At 42.3% G+C, this 19,748-nt stretch overlaps 1 protein-coding gene and 1 non-coding gene across 3 annotated transcripts; one reads left to right on the top strand and one right to left on the bottom strand.

Annotated features, from left to right (window-relative positions):
• Nucleotides 1-347: 347 nt before the first annotated feature.
• trnaa-agc (transfer RNA alanine (anticodon AGC)) lies at nt 348-420 on the top strand. The gene has a single exon. It is a non-coding gene; the product is annotated as a tRNA-Ala (tRNA).
• A 1,043-nt stretch (nt 421-1,463) lies between these two features.
• On the bottom strand, nt 1,464-18,937 carry tm6sf2b (transmembrane 6 superfamily member 2b). 2 transcript variants are annotated; one of them, XM_014215724.2, is made up of 12 exons: nt 18,588-18,937; nt 18,257-18,394; nt 16,287-16,390; nt 7,860-7,957; nt 7,290-7,393; nt 6,876-6,958; nt 6,247-6,371; nt 5,922-6,023; nt 5,121-5,213; nt 3,621-3,740; nt 2,528-2,809; nt 1,464-2,109 (listed from the first exon to the last, which is right to left on the bottom strand). In XM_014215724.2, exons 2-11 carry the CDS (start codon nt 18,334-18,336, stop codon nt 2,567-2,569), a joined length of 1,152 nt encoding a protein of 383 aa, XP_014071199.1. In that variant the 5' UTR covers nt 18,337-18,394; nt 18,588-18,937; the 3' UTR covers nt 1,464-2,109; nt 2,528-2,566. The 2 variants fall into 2 exon arrangements, with proteins under 2 accessions (XP_014071199.1, NP_001134092.1); NM_001140620.2 differs by lacking the exon at nt 1,464-2,109 and having other exon boundaries at nt 2,526-2,809; nt 18,588-18,607.
• Between the last annotated feature and the right edge of the window lie 811 nt (nt 18,938-19,748).

The following is a 19,748-nucleotide window of genomic DNA, read 5'->3' as shown; positions in this document are numbered from 1 at the left end:
CTGTTAGTGCATGACGATAAGTTGTGCCAGTAGGAAGGCTACAATGTTTCAGTAGAAGCAGTAACGTTAAACCTCATTAAACTAATAACGTTAGTATCAATGCTTGCTATCCACGAAAGAAAACATTGTGCAGGTCGTAATGTAGCCAGGGTAAATGTAGTCTAATCTTATTAGCAAATTCAACCGTACACTAAACACAAGACACACATTTTTTATTTCAGAATGTGGATTTGTGTGCGTGTGCATTGTGTGCATGTAGTTATTATAGCCTATAATTTACAGCAGTACTACTAGGCTACCAAACACTATATACTATATATATATAACTGGAGTTACCTAAGCGCAGTGGGGAATTAGCTCAAATGGTAGAGCGCTCGCTTAGCATGCGAGAGGTAGCGGGATCGATGCCCGCATTCTCCAATACATTTTTCTCGGCCCATATGTTTCAAGAGAGCATTTTAGAAAGGAGGACATAAATTATACTGTAACGATCGTGCTCCTTTTAACTAAAAAAGCATTTTTGAGAATGAGAACGATATTTCTCGAGTCAGGATCATGCAAAATTACATTATAGGAATTGCTTTTGATTGTCACGTAACATTTTATTTCTGGCAGGTGGTCTGTAGGAGACGATATAGAATCCAGTTTAAATAATCTCACCAGCATGGCCTCTGTCCTCTTCACACCTAATAATATTGATACAGACCCAGCAAAGTGTGAATTGCTATGTTGCAGTGTTCAGCTTCTCTCTCTCTACCATCAAGGTAAGGGCAGACCGCAAGTCTCCTGGGGTCTCAGGCTGTACAGCTGAGCAGACATCTGCACATATTCCCAGTGGCTCCTCTGAATAGATGGAGCTGGCCGGATTTGATTTAGGTCTGTCACACAGAGTGCAAGCAGGCCGTTTGTTTTTCATTGCCATACATCAGCATGTAAAAGCTGCTGAGGAAGAATTAATTAGATAATCCTGTGTGTGTGTGTGTGTGCGTGTCACTCAGATAAGAGGCCACTTAGTTACTGAAGAGACGGAGGTGAAGAGTGTGTTATTCAAATCATTATCACTGTGTTGAATATTAATGCTGCACAACCTCTCTGTAGCAAGGGAACATCCATCTAATGTAACAGAGAGGGTATCCATTATTTTTTTATTATGCTCCAAAAAAAGGAGTTTGTGTTTTGAGAGAACATGGCTTTTTCGATATGGTTTCATGTTATCATACACTGTGAATGTATACAGTATGTAAATATAATTACATTCATGTTTGGGAATGTTGACAGTGATAGATGTTCTTTGAATCTACAGCCGAATATCAAAATAGGTTATACATTTGATAGAGACAATATGAAGTATCTGTTAAACTTTTCGCCTTTGGTTTCAAGTTGAATGTGATATCAACTGTAATTCCTTCTCTGTTGTGTTGAGTGTTTGTGTGTCAAAATACAAATAGGCAATCCACCTGGGCTTCATTCGAGATCTTTTTATATCAGAAGAGCAATGGGCCACCTGCACAGAGAATAGCTAGAACAGAATGACATCACTTAGGGAGAGAAGAGAGGAAGGGGCAAACCTAGTTCCATAGGTTTATAGCATTAACCATGATGACAAGTAACTGGATAGTCAGATAGTCATGATAAAGATGATAAAGCACATACACATACAGATCTGGGATCAGGCTAGCGAGGAGAGCTAGCGTCATGAAGGCACTGCCACAGAGGAGAAATAAAATGACAAACAAACAGCCGTCTGGTATACCTAGCCTGAGAGAGTGACTTTCTTTCCAAAGGGCAGGCAGACACGACAATGATCTGTGTTCCACTAGGGTTGAGTGACTCATGTTGAATGAGATGTACGTCCACAAAAACACACCCTGACTGGTAATGCCAATCAGCCCCTGCTGATGAAAAGTAGCAGCAGATGAATGAACACCACTCCGACGCTTATTCTCACTGGGGGGGGTGGGAATGAAAGCCCTCCCCTTCTTTCTCTCTCCCTGGTGCTTGAATTTGATCTTGTCCGACTGAAATGAAATGCATCTAAGGATGTCTTGACTGGAGTGAGTGATTTTGGAGGGATTTCTCAGTACCGGTACCTGGCTGCCGCATTCGTTTCTAATGAAAAGGCAAAAAAATGATTTGGTTGTCAACACCTCCGTGTTTGTATAAACTAAATCAGTGCTCACCAACCCTGTTCATGGACAATTACCCTCTTGTAGGTTTTTGCTCCAACCCCAGTTGTAACTAACCTGATTCAGCTTATCAACCAGCTAATTGATGCATTTGATTAGGGTTGAAGCTCTTCAGGAACAGTGTTGGAGAGCCCTGAACTAAAGGCTGTGGGGAAAGTGGAGTCTGTGTCTCACTCTGAATCTGCAGTATAGTTCAATGGAGGGTCCCGGTCTAAGAGAACATGATGTCTTGTATGATACACTTATCTACTTCCTTGCTCCTCTGCATCCCCTATGGGACTTGTTACATAAACTAATATACAAACAAACTAATAGATTAGAAGTCAATTCTGTAAACTTACTTGCATATCTTTATTGGTAACTTTATTGGCATGTAAACTTTAATTGTGTTTCTTCTCGACTAGGGTGTCAGCATCAGGAACCCAGGGCATCCCCTCCATCCCAGGAAGTTTAGTGACGGTCAAGAAGAAGTTGGTGTTACTGGTGCAGCGCATGGCGATGAGTGAGGGGATCACAGCGTACAGCAGGTTGGCTGCCAGGACAGCCAGGAAAGCCTCGTCTGGGATCCGGAATGGGGTCACTGTACGTGGGTGGAGGGATGCCCCAATGTGGGCCCACTGACACTGTGGAGGAGAGAGGAAGGAGTAGGTAAAGTTTAGGGTTATTCCAAACAGGAGGGCAACTTGTACAGTATATTCACAGCTGACCAGTAATTTGATTTTCACGTTTTTAGGGTTACCGGTAGATGTTTTTCCCCCACAAAGGCCTTGACTGAATAGTTTTAAACCTAATATGTTGCTTCACTTTGAGCCTCTGCAACAATCATTAGTATCTACAGCCAGCGATGTGCAGTATAACAGCCGACCTCAGAGAGGAGACTCTGGTGCACTGCTCTGAGCAGAAGATGCAGCTAGCCCAGCTCCGTTTCACAGGATTATTTTTTATTAGAATAGCTGAATCTCTGAGGCAGGCTTTCCCCTGTGTTGGGAGGGATATTAGGGGCTGCAGACAAGTCTATACAGGACTGGCCTTTGATCACTGTCTCTTGTTTGATGTTTGCCTCCATTAGTCCAGTATGGAAAGGAACTTGAATACAGGAAGCAGGCCTCTGCAGGATGGGGCTGATTGGTTATTATTGTGAACACGGACTCTATGAAGAGGTCTTATTAAAGTTGGCTATAATCAAATATTTCATTGAGAAGTAGCACTGGAAGCTATACTGTCACTCACTCCAAGTGTAATGTTTACAGTTTGAACTTTCAGGGCCCCAGTCACTGCAAAGTGATTCAAACTCTTCATCTGTTCAAGTCATCACTAGTATGACTAGTAATAGCAGTATGTAGAAGCTCTGTACGTAGAGCACATTACATTCTGGGAGCTGTAGTCTATGTTATTAACAAATAACAACAGAAATATGTCCCCCCCATATCTTACCTGGGCGACGCCTCCAGCAACAAATACAGTCCAGTCAGGCATCCAGGTGCAGCCAGGCACTACGAGTCCGTAGATGAAGGCACCCAGCATAGGCAGCATGTAGAACAGGAAGTGCAACATCTAAAAAATTTAAATGTACAACAGGTATAACATCAAAGGATTACATCACAGTGGTGACTTCAGCCAACCCGCCCTTACACACAACTCTGACACTCCAATGGTCAATTAATACAGTACATCTTCATCCTCTCTAGGGCGCTAACACATTACAGCAGTCCAAGTACTCACACAGAATACAGAGAACGCTGCTGCGTGCTGGCTGCATAGACAACACACTCTCACGCATGCACGTACACAAACACACACATTTGAAGTGCTTTCACACCGCACACTCAGGTCCAAATTGTATTATCCAGATACAGAGGTCATTACATCGACACTCAGAAGCACTTGCAGAATATTTGGAGCATGAAAGTCAGGTAGCTGTTAAAGTAAAGGCATCAAATTATGCCTTTGAACAGTGGCTTTTGTTCTAGAGCTGTGGTCCTGATGAATCCTAATGAACTGAGCCCAGAGGCTGAGAACCAATCACACGTTGTCCTTCAGTCCTTGGAGAAGTGTCTTTGTTTTCCGCGCCCCAGTCATCTGTATGCCGTGGTTTATCACCATCAATGATTAAAAAGGTCGGTCACCCCAACCAGCGCAACACCCCAACTCCACACACACGCACGCTCAACACACACACCCGTATTGACACACACATGCTTTGACACACACAGGGATTTACACACACATGCTAGCTTGAGCACGCCAACATGCAAGCACACGCACACACACACACCACCCACCCACCCACACACCCACAAACACACCCACACACACACACACACACACACACACACACACACACACACACACACACACACACACACACACACACACACACACACACACACACACACACACACACACACACACACACACACACCCCTCCCACCCGGTGTGTTGCTGATGGGGGGGCTCAGGGGAAGGAGGATTACCTTATCAAGTTCTCAGCATGCAGTTCCCTGCCTGATCGATGCTTCGCCATTGTGCCTGGACTGGAGCCACAACAAGGTCTTTGGATAACCTATTGACTCGGCTAAGAACCCTAACAAAACCAAATAAACATCCCCCAGCAGACGGAGAAAGCCCAGGCGTTGAGACCGGACCAGACACAACCACATTCTCTTGTCTAACAAATGAGAGAGAATGAACCAGCCTGGCCTCTCACCCCTCTCATTGTGGCATAATGATGAAAAATGGCTCTGTGATCTCTTCTGTAAGATACACAGCTAGAGAGGAGAGAGATAGGGCAGGCTTCAAGGCAGCTCCAAGTGATTTCTGAATGGAGTTGTTATTTCTGAATGGAGTTGTTATTTAAAACAAAGTGGGTTAGAGACTATTAAGGAATGCCACTGGCACTGCAGAGAGGCATGCTCTGTCTCTTAAAGTACCCACCATAACCTTGGGGTAGCCCACTGGGTCCTTCAGATAGGGCTCGTACTGGCGGAGGTAGATGGTACAGGCCTCTAGAGGGGAGTCAAGAGCTACCTGAATGCACACATAGGAGGAAGGTTACAACATGATCATCTTCTTGACAAGAGCACTGTATAAACTACTTATCTGTAGGATCAGTTATTGTAATTTATAAACTGGGTGGTTCGAGCCCTGAATGCTGATTGGCTGACAGCCAGGGTATATCAGACCGTATACCTCGGGTAATACAAAACATGTATTTTTACTATGATTTTCATCCAGTACCTACTTGTTCACTTTCACATTCCCCATGGACCAGACATGCTATATTTAAGCAATAAGGCACAAGGAGGTGTGGTATATGGCCAATATACCACGGCTACGGGCAGTTCTTAGGCACGACGCATCGCGGAGTTACTGGATGAAAATCACAGTAAAGAACTATGCAAGTTAAATAAGTATGTGCATATTTCCGCAAATCAGACCATCTTGAATGTTCTATTTGCCAGGGAAGTGTCAGATGAGACCACCCATATCACATGATTGAATCAGCGCAGCAGGTGTTGCACATAATCTATGCATCATAAACAAATCCTTGACTGCTGTACAAAGACAGCTAGCACGAGGGAATCAACTCTATATGCATTGACTCTTTTGGCTGTGCTAAAATTGGTGGGCTGGACCAATCGTAATATAATAAGACTTTATGTCGGGTGTTTTATTTTATTTCCAATATTTTTGAGTGTTCATTTCTAAGTGTGTATTCAGGCCCTGCTGGCTCACCAAGCCCCTGAAGAGAGTGAAGGCCATGGCCCCCAGTAGCAGCAGCACCAGGAGAAGGTCTGTTGGGCGCCAGATGAGATTAAAACTCTGATCATAGTGGGCCTAGGAGACACCAACACCAGGGGAGGAGAAGCTTCTTTAGACATTTCAGATGCACTATAACATAGTTATAAATACATACTTCAGCAAGGATATTGTAGTAATATATCATTACTAAGGCCCTATTTTTGAGTCCTAGTTTGTCTGGTCAGGTCACACGGTCAGGGAAAACTCCTGGCCCTACGAATTCCACCAGGCCAAGCAGCTGTGCCCTGCTCCATCATACCCTGTATCCACCGAGGGTTGGCCCATTCTTGGGCTGGTTGAACAGCTTGATCGCACCCCATATTGGAAGCATTAGGAAGGGCATGTTGAGCCAGAAGGCGGGACGGATATCTGATCCAAATTTACCTGCCAGAGAGGGAAACATAGAGAGCATTTCATCCCCTAGAACTATGAGGAGGAACTGGGTACATCTGAAGTAGAGTAGAGCAGTCTAATTTTAAACATGTTAAAGTTTACACATTTCCACAAGGTTTACATGATAAATAGGTGAGACCACATTACCATAACTTTGAGCCTATTTTCTTATTATTCACACCTTGTAATTAACTCCAATGATATTCTAAATAAATCCTCATTAGGGGCATCATTGAACAAATAGACAACTAAAATACAAAATCATGTTAACACAGCCACAGTTTAGTTTGATCCTCTAAGACTTCCCTATGCTGTTTGAAACTCAGAGAACAGATGCTTTGAGCCTAGTTTAGCTTTGTTCTGTAAATTCTAAAGGCAAGCACATGTGTTACGTTGGCAGCCTACACTATGACACTGATTCTACAAGGCTGTACAGATGTACCGTTGATTAACTCTGCCATTGTGGGTTACAGGAGGGGGGAAGGAGAGACTCACCTACAACAATTCCTGTCACAAAGACACTCATGTTGGCAAACAACGATCCAGCCCAGAAGAGACCCAGGGTGCGGTAAGACTTGCTGAGAGACGGAAAGAAAATGGTCAAAAGATGTTCCTCCCATCACTGATAACTAGTGACACCATGTCTGACAAAGCTTCAAATCAATGACCCAGCAGTGAGACGATGAGATGACGTGTGGACGTAAATGTGGTCACACTAGGATCTTGCTTGGGGCCGATTCTGAGGTACGAAGTCTCGGCTCTCCTGGTGAAGGTACAATACAATACAACTCTTGCTTCATTGGTCCAGTTATTGGTCCAGGTAGGAATGGAGTGTTTCAGAATCCTAGTATATGTGTGGTGTGTAGATCATCATCACAAGACCAAGGTGACACAGCGAACAACACACACCTGTTCCATAAGCGCTGTATCATCATGAGGTACATGATGAAATGCACTATTCCATCCCAGTAGCACATCATGATGGCATAGGCTGTACCCAGATAGGGCTCTCCCTGCAACACACAAATACAACCTTTAACCTAAAACGGTTGAAACAACAGACCGATTCTAAAGTTAAAAAATATATATTATTAGCAAATCAAATGTTATTTGTCACATACACATGGTTAGCAGATGCTATTGTGAGTGTTGCGAAATGCTTATGCTTCTAGATCCGACCGTGCAGCAGTATCTAACAGGTAATATCTAACAATTCCACAACAACTAATACACACAATCTAGTAAAGGAATGGGATAAAAATATATAAATATCAAATATATGGATGAGCAGTGACAGAGCGGCTAAGATGCAATAGATAGTATAGAATAGATAGTGTAGTATACAGTATACAGTACATACATATGAGATAAGTAATGTGAGATATGTAAACATTCTTATAGTGGCATTATTAAAGTGACTAGTGTTCCATTTGACCTAGCATGATGTTAAGTCATGAGATGGAGAATCTAGAGACTAACCGTTTTCTGGTAGAATTCCATAAACCCGGAAATAAAACCATCATGTTCCATAGCACTCACAAGGTCAATGACACAAGTGAAGGAAAACTCAGCAAACACTGTAAAGACAATGCAAACATTCAGTACTGTGGCAGACTGATATTGTGAAAGTGGACAATAATAAGCAGGAGGCAGTACAGTACTATAGAATACACGTCACAGGGGTTATTTCACGTAAGTGCCTCGATTACACAACACAAAATGACTTGGATTAATGTGTGGCTGTTGTTCTGTTCAACTTCCTTTGGTGCGATTAGCATACACCGATTGTATTTTTGAGCATATTTCAGCTCTGTAAGAAAGGCCCTCATTCAATTCGTTGCAGAATTCAGCTCAGTAGAAATCTGTAGCAGCTAGATTTTAAGCAGCTCTGCTGTAGGAACAATTCTCATTATGATAAAGAGAAATCTCTTTCCTCCAATCTTTATTACCCAATCTGCTTTGTCTGCCTCTTTGAAACTCTTAACAAAACTGTCAGAACCCTATTACTGCCTATAAAGATGCATTGAACAAGACTTGATTTTTCTCTGTGTTTAAAATATTTCTCTCCAACCAACCAGTTATTGATTTCCTGGGCTATGGAGGGTGATACTGCTATAGCTGTAGGCTGGGTGAAGGGAGATTTATATTGGGAGCTGTGGGTTGAGTTTTCCTCAGGTTAAGAGCAGAGCGGCGCTGAGAGGGCACTTCTCATCTCTCCAAGTCAGAGCCTGGCTGGAACCTCATATGGGTCTGGGAAACCCCTTAATGAGTGGCAGGGGATCAAGAGGACTGGAGATAGGCAAGGACAGAAGCCCAGTTCAAGTGGCTGGTAATGTGAAGCCAATAGACATATTGGTTCTCCACCTCAATATCCACACTCTTTAGGAACTGCCTACAGTCAGCCAGTAGCCATTACTACCATTTTTTTGATGATTTCACATTGAATTCACGTTATATGACAACCAAACGTAAACCAAAATTAGACGTTGAAATGACGAAGCATGGTGGTGGCTGCATCATGGTATGAGTATGGTGGTGGTGGCAGCTGCATCATGATATTAGTATTTTATTTCACCTTTATTTCATCTTTTCCAAATAAGCCCTGATTTACAGAAATGACAGAAAATACACACATCAAAATAAAAATAAGAAAAACACGGTCATAAAAAACAAACACATTCATCAGTAATAATGTCCTCAAGGTATGCTTGACATCGGGAAATACTGGGGAGCTTTTCCAGAATAAAAAGAAACCGGATAGAGCTAAGCACAGGCAAAATCCTAAAGGAAAACCTGCTTCAGTGTCACGTCCTGACCAGTATAGAGGATTATTTGTTATTGTAGTTTGGTCAGGACGTGGCAGAGGGTAGTAAGTTTATGTATTCCGGGGTTTTGGGTTTCTTTTCTATTTTTGTGTTTCTATGGGTTTTCTATCTGTTCTGTTTCTGTTCAGTGTGTTTCCTGACAGGACTGTTTCTGGTCGTTTTTGTTTCGTTTTTGTAAAGTGTTCTCTTTTTTGAATTAAAATTCTAATGATGAACACATCCTCTGCTGCACCTTGGTCCCCTCTTCCAGACGATCGTTACATTCAGTCTGCTTTACACCAGACACTGGGAGAGGAATTCACCTTTCAGCAGGACAATAACCTTCAACACAAGGCCAAATCTACACTAAAGTTGCTTACCAAGAAGACAGTGAGTGTTCCTGAGTGGCCAAGTTACAGTTTTGACTTAAATATGATTGAAAATCTATGGCAAGACTTGATAATTGCTGTTTAGCTACGGTTAACAACACCTCAACAGAGCTCGAACGATTTTGAAAAGAATAATGGACGAATACTGCACTTAGAGACTTACCCAGAAAGACTCACAGCTGTAATCGCTGCCAAAGGTGATTCTAACATGTATTGACTCAGGAGATTAATACTTATCTAATCAAGGTATATTAGGGTTTTATTTTTCATTAATCTTGACATTAAAAAATGGATTTGTTTCTTCCACGTGGACAAAAAAATGACAATTATATCAATTCTAATCACACTTTGTAACACAATAAAATTTGAAGAAATCCAAGGTGGCGAATATTTGATACCCACTGTGTATAGAGTTCTGTGAACTCATGTTTCCTTGAAATGGAATAGGGTGCCCAATCCATGTATTAGCTTTAATACAAGGCTTGGCTGTCCCGTACATCATCAAATGTCCTTGTAACGGCACCTGTGTGTAACGGCTCAGACAGCCATCCTGCATCCCTCACTATCTCCCTGACGTTGCTGCTGCTGTCTCCTGATAAACACGCCGATAGAGACACACACACTCTGTCTCTCTCCAGGTACCTGTGGCCTTCTAATCCTCTGGAGGGTCTGGTTTATCTGAGCCGTCTAACAGGTAAGATAGGAGGATTATCCTTCTCTATCACAGCAGGAAGCCATTCTCAGCTCTGGGCTGTTTCTCCTTCCTCAGAATCACCTGATGAGGCGCAAAGTGATGGCATAGCCACAGGGCATCTGGGAGATAGGCTCATTCCTAACCACCTGTGTGTAAGCCTATATGGCAGGATATAGGTGGCGATTAACTATAAAAAATAAAGAGAGTCGCACACTCCATATATATTAACTCCCAGTAATTTATTGGGTATTTACCAACGTTTCGGTATCACTGTGCCTTCTTCAGGGTAATGTCATGAATACTTGAACCAGGTTACGTAGACAAACAGTGCAATTAGTGCAGCCAATGACAATAGAGAGGTGTGTCATAATGATTAAGTTAATTACAATGAATTTGGGAAAATTAAATAAAAAATAAAAAAAGTAAAACAATAGTGTATGACATTAAATATATTAGGATATTGTTATGATATAGAAAAATAATTGAATATTGTGCATAATATTAGCATCAACATACATTATTGTTTCATTCAATTTCACATCTTTAATTGTTTCGTATTTCATTTCATATTTGTTACATGTAATCCTTTGGTTCAACCTTAATGCATAATAAGCATCATCAGCAGGGGGAACATATTAGGTGTACGCTAATAACCCGTAGAAAGAATATATACATTTATAAGACTTGTTCATAAAACAAAGAATTGTTCATAAGGGTCTGAGATCAAAGTCAATATTCAGACCACTAGGGGTCAATGTTCTTAGATAGGATATCCAGTAAGCCTCCCTTTGTAGTAGTAGGATCTCAATGTTATCTCCTCTCCTTTGTAGAGCAACATGCTCAATGCCTGTGTATTTGAGGGAGGAGATTGAATGGTTAGCTTCAACAAAGTGGGCTGCTACTGGATAGTCAATGTTCTTACACCTGATTGAGCTGCGGTGTTCAGCTATGCGTTGTTTTAATTGTCTTTTCGTTTGTCCTACGTAGGCTTTTCCACATGAACAGGTGATGAGATAGATTACTCCCTTGGTCTTGCATGAGATGATGCCCCTAACAGGGATTTTTCGACCTGTATGTGAGTGTCTGAAGAAGGATGTTTTTATAGTGCTGTTGCACTGTGCTCATGAACCACATTTGTAGTTCCCATTTGGAATGGGTGTCTAGAGTGTCTGAGTGGGCTCAGGGGGCAGGTCAGATCTAACCAAACTATCTCCAATATTGCGACCACGCTTATAGACCACCAGTGGGGGTTCCTTAAAGAGATGTGCAATTCTTTTGTCTGACTGCAGAATATGCTAGTGCTTTTTCAGGATTGCTTTCATTTTCTCTTCGAACCCTTGGTGTACTTAGTGCAAAAGATGGTTGCGTTGTTTTTCTTCTTTAGTTGAGTTTTTAGTAATTCCTTTCTTGGCTTTTGAGATATTTTCATCATTGCAGGATCAAGAGATTTGTCCTTGTAGCCTGTCATTTTGAATCTATCTGTCATTCTTTTAGCATTGCTGTCAAAATCTGTCTGGTGGCCACAGATTCGTTGAACCCTGCTTAATAACTGGCTATATGTAGACCATTATTGTGGGGAAGGGGATGCATACTATCCGCACATAGCAAGGTATTGCAATCTGTGGGCGGCTTTCTGTATAAGTCTGTGTGTAGTGCATCATTCTCTTTGATGATCCATAAGTTCAGGTAGTTTATTTGTCTCTCATCAGTCTGCATGATGAATTTAAGGTATTCAGAGCTCTCGTTTAGCAGAGTTTGGAATTAATTTAGTTCCTGCTGACTTCCTTCCCAGAGCACAAATACCTCATCTATGTATCTCTTCCATAGGAGGATTTTAGAAAGTAGGGGGTGTGTCTCTGTTTTGTAAAGGAGTGCTTCCTCAAATTGTCCCACATACAGGTTTGCATAGTTGGGTGTTAAGGGGGAGTCCGTGGCTACACCCCCCGAATTTAAAGGAAAAAGTCTGACTCGAAGACGAAGTAGTTATTGGATAATACAAGTTCAGTAAGTTGTAAGATGCAATCATTTGATGGAGCAAGGGTAGAGTCTCTCCGCTGAAGGAAGTGTTGCAACGCGTACAAGCCTCCAGTGTGTGGGATGTTAGTGTACAAGCTCTCCACATCAAACGTGGCCAGCAGGGTGCCCTCTGGTAACAGGTGGTTAGGAATGAATCTATTGCAGGTTAATAGGTGACTGACATGACATCCCTTATAATGCCAGCCTGGAAGCCAATGTATCAATCTCAAGTCAAATCAAATTTTATTTGTCACATGCGCCGAATACAACAGGTGTAGAGCTTACAGTGAAATGCTTACTTACAAGCCCTTAACCAATGATGCAGTTTTAAGAAAATACCCCAAAAATTAAAAAGTAAAAAAAGTAAGAGATAAGAAAAACGAATAATTAAAGAGCAGCAGTAAATAACAATAGCGGGACTATTTAAAGGGGGTACCGGTACAGAGTCAATGTGTCAATGTGCGGGGGCACCGGTGTCGAGGTATTGAGATAATTGTGTACATGCAGGTAGGGTTGTCAAAGTGGCTATGCATAGATAATAACAGAGAGTTGCAGCAGTGCAAATAGTCTGGGCAGCCATTTGATTAGCTGTTCAGGAGTCTTATGGCTTGGGGGTAGAAGCTGTTTAGAAGCCTCTTGGACCTAGACTTGGCGCTCTGGTATCGCTTGCCATGCAGTAGCAGAGAGAACAATCTATGACTAGGGTGGCTGGAGTCTTTGACGATTTTTAGGGCCTTCCTCTGACACCGCCTGGTATAGAGGTCCTGGATGGCAGGAAGCTTGTCCCCGGTAATGTACTGGGCCGTATGCACTACGCTCTGTAGTGTCTTGCAGTCGGAGGCCGAGCAGTTGCCATACCAGGCAGTGATGCAACCCATCAGGATGCTCTCAATGGTGCAGCTGTAAAATCTTTTGAGGATCTGAGGACCCATGCCAAATCTTTTCAGTCTCCTGAGGGGGAATAGGTTTTGTCGTGCCCTCTTCACGACTGTCTTTGTGTGCTTGGACCATGTTAGGTTGTTGTTGATGTGGACGCCAAGGAACTTGAAGCTCTCAACATGCTCCACTAAAGCCCCGTGAATGAGAATGGGGGCGTGCTCAGTCTTCTTTTCCTGTAGTCCACAATCATCTCCTTTGTCTTGATCATGTTGAGGGAGAGGTTGTTGTCCTTGCACCACATGGTCAGGTCTCTGACCTCCTCCCTATAGGCTGTCTCATCATTGTCGTGATCAGGCCTACCACTCTTGTGTCATCAGCAAACGTAATGATGGTGTTGGAGTTGTGCCTGGCCGTGCAGTCATGAGTGAACAGGGAGTACAGGAGGGGACTGAGCATGCACCCCTGAGGGGCCCCCGTGTTGAGGATCAGCGTGGCGGATGTGTTATCTACACTTTCCACCTGTGGGCAGCCCAGCAGGAAGTCTAGGAAACAGTTGCAGAGGGAACTGTTTAGTCCCAGGGTCCTTAGCTTAGTGATGAGTTTTGAGGGAACTATGGTGTTGAACGCTGAGCTGTAGTCAATGAATAGCATTCTCACATAGGTTTTCCTTTTGTCCAGGTGGGAAAGGGCAGTGTGGAGTGCAATACTGTTGCTATTTCATGTGTCTGAAGGTACAAACTCTGCCTTCCCAGTGGGCCTGGAGAGGAAATCAAGTGCACTATGCTACCACTGGCCAATCAGATTGCTCAGATGACCAAGTCTGCAGTAACGTAGCAGGCATAAAAGAAAGCTGCGGCAAAATTGATATTGAGATTTCAAAACGTCTAAAACCATGACTAGAGAGAGACGGTAATGAATGAGTAGGAAAGTGGGTCTATAGGCTTGCGTTGTTGTTATTATTAGCGGTTTGGGTCATTTTTAATATCAAGGAATATTTCACTTTCTCTGTTCATAGGAGTAACATGAATTTGTGCATGAGGTAGAAATAATGCGGTGCGACTCGAGTTTCGCCATCAGCTGGAAGATGGTGTCCCTTTTTGATCAGTGTCAGTGGAGGAAAGGGAGAATGGAGGGGATGTTGAGAGATGGACCCTCAGTCTGCTTCTCTCTCCCTCCGCTGAGACTGACCATCAGATGCAGGCACCATCAGCCAAGTAAAATAAATAGCAAATTATTTAAATGTATGCTCACTCAGCTGCGCCTCACAATGGATCGATTTCTGGTGTGATCATACAGTGTGTTGTGAAATCTGTGAATGTATTGTAATGTTTTAAAATTGTATAAACTGCCTTAATTTTGCCTGACCCCAGGAAGGGTAGTTGCTGCTTTGGCAGCAGTTAATGGGGAACCATAATAAATACAAATATAACCTACCTCAAATTTTGAAATATAATTTACAAAAAATTCCAAACAACAATGTATTGGCAGGTAAATTCACACAAAGCCAGTATGCGGTGATAATGTATTGGGCCTCTAGCTTACTACACAAACCTCATTGGTACAGTACTGTTTTTAATTGGTTAATGTTGCATAGATTATATTTTTTAAGTCATGTTAATAAAAAATCAGAGTGGTAGATCTCGGCATGCATTTTGACTTAGAAAGTGATCTTGACTCAGAAAAGTTTGGTGACCACTGGTCTAGGGTTTCTGGGATAATGGTGTTGATGTGAGCCATGACCAGCCTTTCAAAGCATTTCATGGCTACAGACGTGAGTGCTACAGGTCGGTAGTCATTTAGGCAGGTTACCTTAGTGTTCTTGGGTACAGAGACTATGGTGGTCTGCTTGAAACATGTGGGTATTACAGACTCCGACAGGGAGAGGTTGAAAATGTCAGTGAAGACACTTGCCAGTTGGTCAGAGCATGCTCGGAGTACACGTCCTGGTAATCCGTCTGGCCCAGCGGCCTTGTGAAAGTTGACCTGTTTAAAGGTCTTACTCACATCGGCTGCGGATAGCGTGATCACACAGTCATCCGGAACAGTTGGTGCTCTCATGCATGTTTCAGTGTTACTTGCCTCGAAGCGAGCATAGAAGTTATTTACCTCGCCTGGTAGGCTCGTGTCACTGGGGAGCTCTCGGCTGTGCTTCCCTTTGTAGTCTGTAGTAGCTTGCAAGCCCTGTCACATCCGACGAGCGTCGGAGCCGGTGTAGTACGATTCGATCTTAGTCCTGTTTTGACGATTTGCCTGTTTGATGGTTCGTCGGAGGGCATAGCGGGATTTCTTATAAGCCTCCGGGTTAGAGTACCGCTCCTTGAAAACGGCAGCTCTACTCTTTAGCTCAGTGCGAATGTTGCCTGTAATCCATGGCTTCTGGTTGGGGTATGTACGTACAGTCACTATGGGGACAACGTCCTCGATGCACTTATTGATAAAGCCAGTGACTGATGTGATGTACTCCTCAATGCCATCGGAAGAATCCCGGAACATATTCCAGTCTGTGATAGCAAAACAGTCCTGTAGTTTAGTATCTGCTTCATCTGACCACTTTTTAATAGAGACCGAGTCACTGGTGCATCATTACCAAATATATATATATATATTTGGTAATGATGCGTCAACATTACTGCCCTGCATCCCATATGGGACAGTCATCCACGAGCAGTAAGTTCAGTAAGTAGTAAGGTATCTACTGTGTGTATGCACAGCATGTGAGTTCACATGCCCTTAGGCTCATGTTCCAGGACTTTCCAGCTCTCCTACAACTGTGGTGTTGTAAGAACAAGCCTAACATGCCGTCTGTCAGTCTGGGTTTCAGCTTTATGCTGATCCTCATCAGTATAAGCAGCTTTGTGTATAAATGAATGAAACAATGAAAACAATTCACAAGACAGATAAGAACATTCTGGAAATATGTTCACTGGGGTTGGCCTTATGTATGTAGTGGTCATTCATGCTCCTTCTTAACTATGTAACACAGAGGGGATCTGATTAAAGATATTGGTGCTTTGTTAAGGAAATAAAATCATCAATGTTAAAACTAGTTTTCATCCAAATAAAACAGCTAATTTCTTTTTGATCTGCCATCATCATCATCTTGAAAGAATGATTAATACCATACCATAGAAAAGGGTGTCTTTGGGCGGGTTGCGTCGGGTGATAAGGAAGTAGAAGAACCACACCACCACCAACACTGCAATACCAATCTGCAGTATCACAACAGGCCTGCAGGTAAGAAATGACAACACACTGTTAGCTAGCAGACAAATTCATAGTGCAAAGTCTTAACTTACCTGCACTATACTTTTTAAAGAGCAATCTCCCTCCGCTGTAATGCCTCATTCTCTTTTCTAATTAGTTTCCATCTAAGTTGGTGAGTCTACTCTGCAGTGCTAAATTAGTGAGCAGTGATGAATGGGCAGACAGAGGGAGCGATAATTATGCCAACACCCAGAGCACCAGGAGAAATGATGCAGAGATGGGAGACCACATGATAGATAGAGGATACACACAGACAGACAGACATATGGGGCTCACGGAGGGAAGGTGGGCTAGGCAAACGGGACTGCTGCTGCTGTAGCGAGGGCCTGGAGACTGGGGGAATTGCTGCACGCTCTGTTTGGGTTCTAATCACGCTAAAGCCTTGGAGATAGGAGAACAGCAGGATGCTAGCTGCCTATGAGAATTAGAGAATAGCTGCTAATGTCAACGGCTACATGGGGCCGCATTGGACTGATAGTGTCAAAGTTTGCAGCATTCAGTGAGGACAAACGGCTGGCTTGCTGGTTTGATCTACAGCCATTAGTAGCCCACATGACCAGGTCTATTTCAACTGTTGTGTTGACCCAAGCTGTGAGGTCAACTGCTTAATCCTGCTTTGATGCTTCAGCCTCGGGTCTTGTTTCAACAGAGCTACTTTGACTTACTGATCCCTAACACCATGGGGATGGCAGATCACTAGTACAAGAAGCATGTTTCATGTAGATCTCCAATGGTTTCCCAGCAACAACAGAGGTCATCACCACAATGACTCAATCAATCATGGTCTTAGCTGTAGGAGGCAAAAGGATGGGGCATGTAAGATCACCACTCATCACCATGATTGGCAGTCAGAGTTAACAGGTACTGTGTTCAGAAAAGATTAATGTGCTATGGGGCATCTCCATGTAAACAAAATGTCTTCCATCTCAAATGTACAATGTGTACACAGAAGCCAAACAAATGCTGTGAAGCCAAAGGGAAGCTTCCTGGCTGCATCTCAATGCACCAGCACTGGAAGATTTATGCACACAATACTGTTTGTTTGCAAAGTGGAAGAACACATGTCAGCAGCAATTTATCAAACTCCTCTCGCGGCATGTAGGCCTATTGATTGCCAAAGTCCACATTGAACGAGTTCTAGAGATATCCGCTACGGAGCAGTATGGCAGTCTGCTTGAAATTAGAAATGTCCACTGAGGAATGGAAGAATTGCTCGGGAGGAGTGGTGCAGACAGTCACCACTATCCTTCTGGAACTTTAATGTAATTAAGGCCTGCAGTGGCCTTATAATCTGAATGTAATCATTACATGGGTTTTACACATGCCAGTGTATTACTTGTTTCCACATGACTAAAGATTTGTCAAGGATTTATGGGTCAGAAATCTATGCGTAAAACTCCACAATGTCAGTGGGTCCTATTCATATGAGCTGTTAGTGCCCTCAAGCGGTAGCAAAGAGTATTGAGCATACTTGCACCATTCAACTGGATCTTTGAATATGTAGCCTAAATTCGAATGCATTCCTTCTCAATCATCTAAAGATTCTACTGGCCTAGATGGCAAAATATTCTGTCATAGTTCCACATACACTACAACTTGCGAAATATGATTTTCCTTAATATAACATTTTTATTTAGGTTCCAAAACACATTTGGCAAGACTGAGCTTTCATTCAAATCTCATGAGCTATTTTAATTTTGACAATGTTTAAAGCTATTGATTAATTGAAGTCTACTAGCCTAAAAAAAAAAAAAATGGTATAACTGTATGAACACATTTAAATGACCCAATTCTATAGGTAGACAATAGGACATGACATAATTGACTTACTCTTGGAACTCTGGAGTGGTGTTCATGCAGTGAAGGACTGCAAGGGCCATCAGAGAAAACAAGAAAACTAATCTCTCCATCTCGTCAACTGCAGATGAAACAGCCGAAGGGTCCCTGGAGAATCACTAGCACCAACCACTGTAAAGAAAAAGAAAAGTGGAATACAACTGCCATTTGAACCATTTATCTGCTATGATCTAATAACTACACGTGTCTTGAGAAAAATCACATGAATAATTGAACCATTTGCCAAAAACATATCCACGCAATACTTTTAAAAGTTTTCACAAAATAGACAATCTCAATACAAATGTTATCAATCAATTCTTACCGTCTGGCCACTGTTTTGGCCTGTGGATTGTTGAAATTATGGTTGGCCTCGGGCAGACACAGCATATTTACAGGGAAATAATGATCTAGGAGCTTTTGGGGCAAGTTATGCAATTCGGGTTCGTCAGAGATTTATATAAATCGCATTAGATGGGGTAATTCACGTGCCTCTTAACTCACATTCATGTGTGTTAAGCAATGTGTGGTTAAGTCACATTCGTGTGTGTTAAGCAAATGTGTGGGTTTATGGTTTATGCATTGTACTAGGTCTACTACATTAGGCCTACTCTCTATTTACTTTGACCTCATTTGAGATGAACACATTAAAATCCTTTCCTGCAGTCAAATGACCAAATCGCCATCAATTTTTCATAATTAATCCCCCCCCAAAAAAATTACTCAGAAAAGCAGGTTTCTATGTCAAACGGTTTTGTTATATTTCAGTCTTCTGTGATGTATATAAAGTTTAATATTGAGATCCAAACTCAAATGTAATACATTTCAACTCTATATCTGACATGGTACAGGTGTCTTCTTTTTTTAAGGCCATAACCATGTGTGTGAGGTGTATACTTTAGTTTCAAAGTAGATTTGTTTAAGACTACCGAGAAACACTGTGTATGACCCTGATTTAGCCCACTGCAGTAATTAATTTTGTAACAAGAATTTGCATATGTTAAATAAATGATTAACTGTGCCGCTGCCAATTATCAGTTGCTTGCCTAACATACCTAATTGGGCATTGTATGTCCTTTTGCTTTTCTTCCATCAGAGTGCGCCAAATTCAAAATTATAGTATATATACACCAAGCTGGAATTTTCAGAGTAGTTTATGGGCAATGCTAAAATAACACAAGGCAGGTAATGTGTGGGCACGACTAATAACAAACTAATCCAATATGGTAATAAGGAAATCACAGCAGCAAGGGAACTTGGCAGCTGTGAACAAGAAGAGGCAAATAAACACATAAACACATACAATAATATAATAAATCTACACGGAAATGAGGAGAGCTCATAGAGATAGATAGAGGACTCATCTTTGTATCTGTGCCATCTTAGCATCTGTGACAACATAGGCAGTGCCATTGAGGCAATCTCCATTTTGAAGTATTTCATTTTCTTCTTCACAATTGTGTGATCCCTCGTGATGACCCGGTTG

The sequence above is a fragment of the Salmo salar genome, chromosome ssa10, assembly GCF_905237065.1.
Source record: "Salmo salar chromosome ssa10, Ssal_v3.1, whole genome shotgun sequence".
Lineage (NCBI taxonomy): Eukaryota > Metazoa > Chordata > Actinopteri > Salmoniformes > Salmonidae > Salmo > Salmo salar.
The sequence above is the reverse complement of the archived record's forward strand: the minus strand, read 5'-3'. Positions and strand labels throughout refer to the sequence as shown.

What these genes read in the sequence shown, in the direction of transcription:
- tm6sf2b (XM_014215724.2), bottom strand. Translation starts at nt 18,336, where the DNA reads ATGGAGAGATTAGTTTTCTTGTTTTCTCTGATGGCCCTTGCAGTCCTT. An exon ending in ACCACTCCAGAGTTCCAAGA is followed by an intron (nt 16,391 to 18,256) that starts GTAAGTCAATTA and finishes TCTTACCTGCAG; the next exon opens with GCCTGTTGTGATACTGCAGA. An exon ending in CAAAGACACCCTTTTCTATG is followed by an intron (nt 7,958 to 16,286) that starts GTATGGTATTAA and finishes TTGTCTTTACAG; the next exon opens with TGTTTGCTGAGTTTTCCTTC.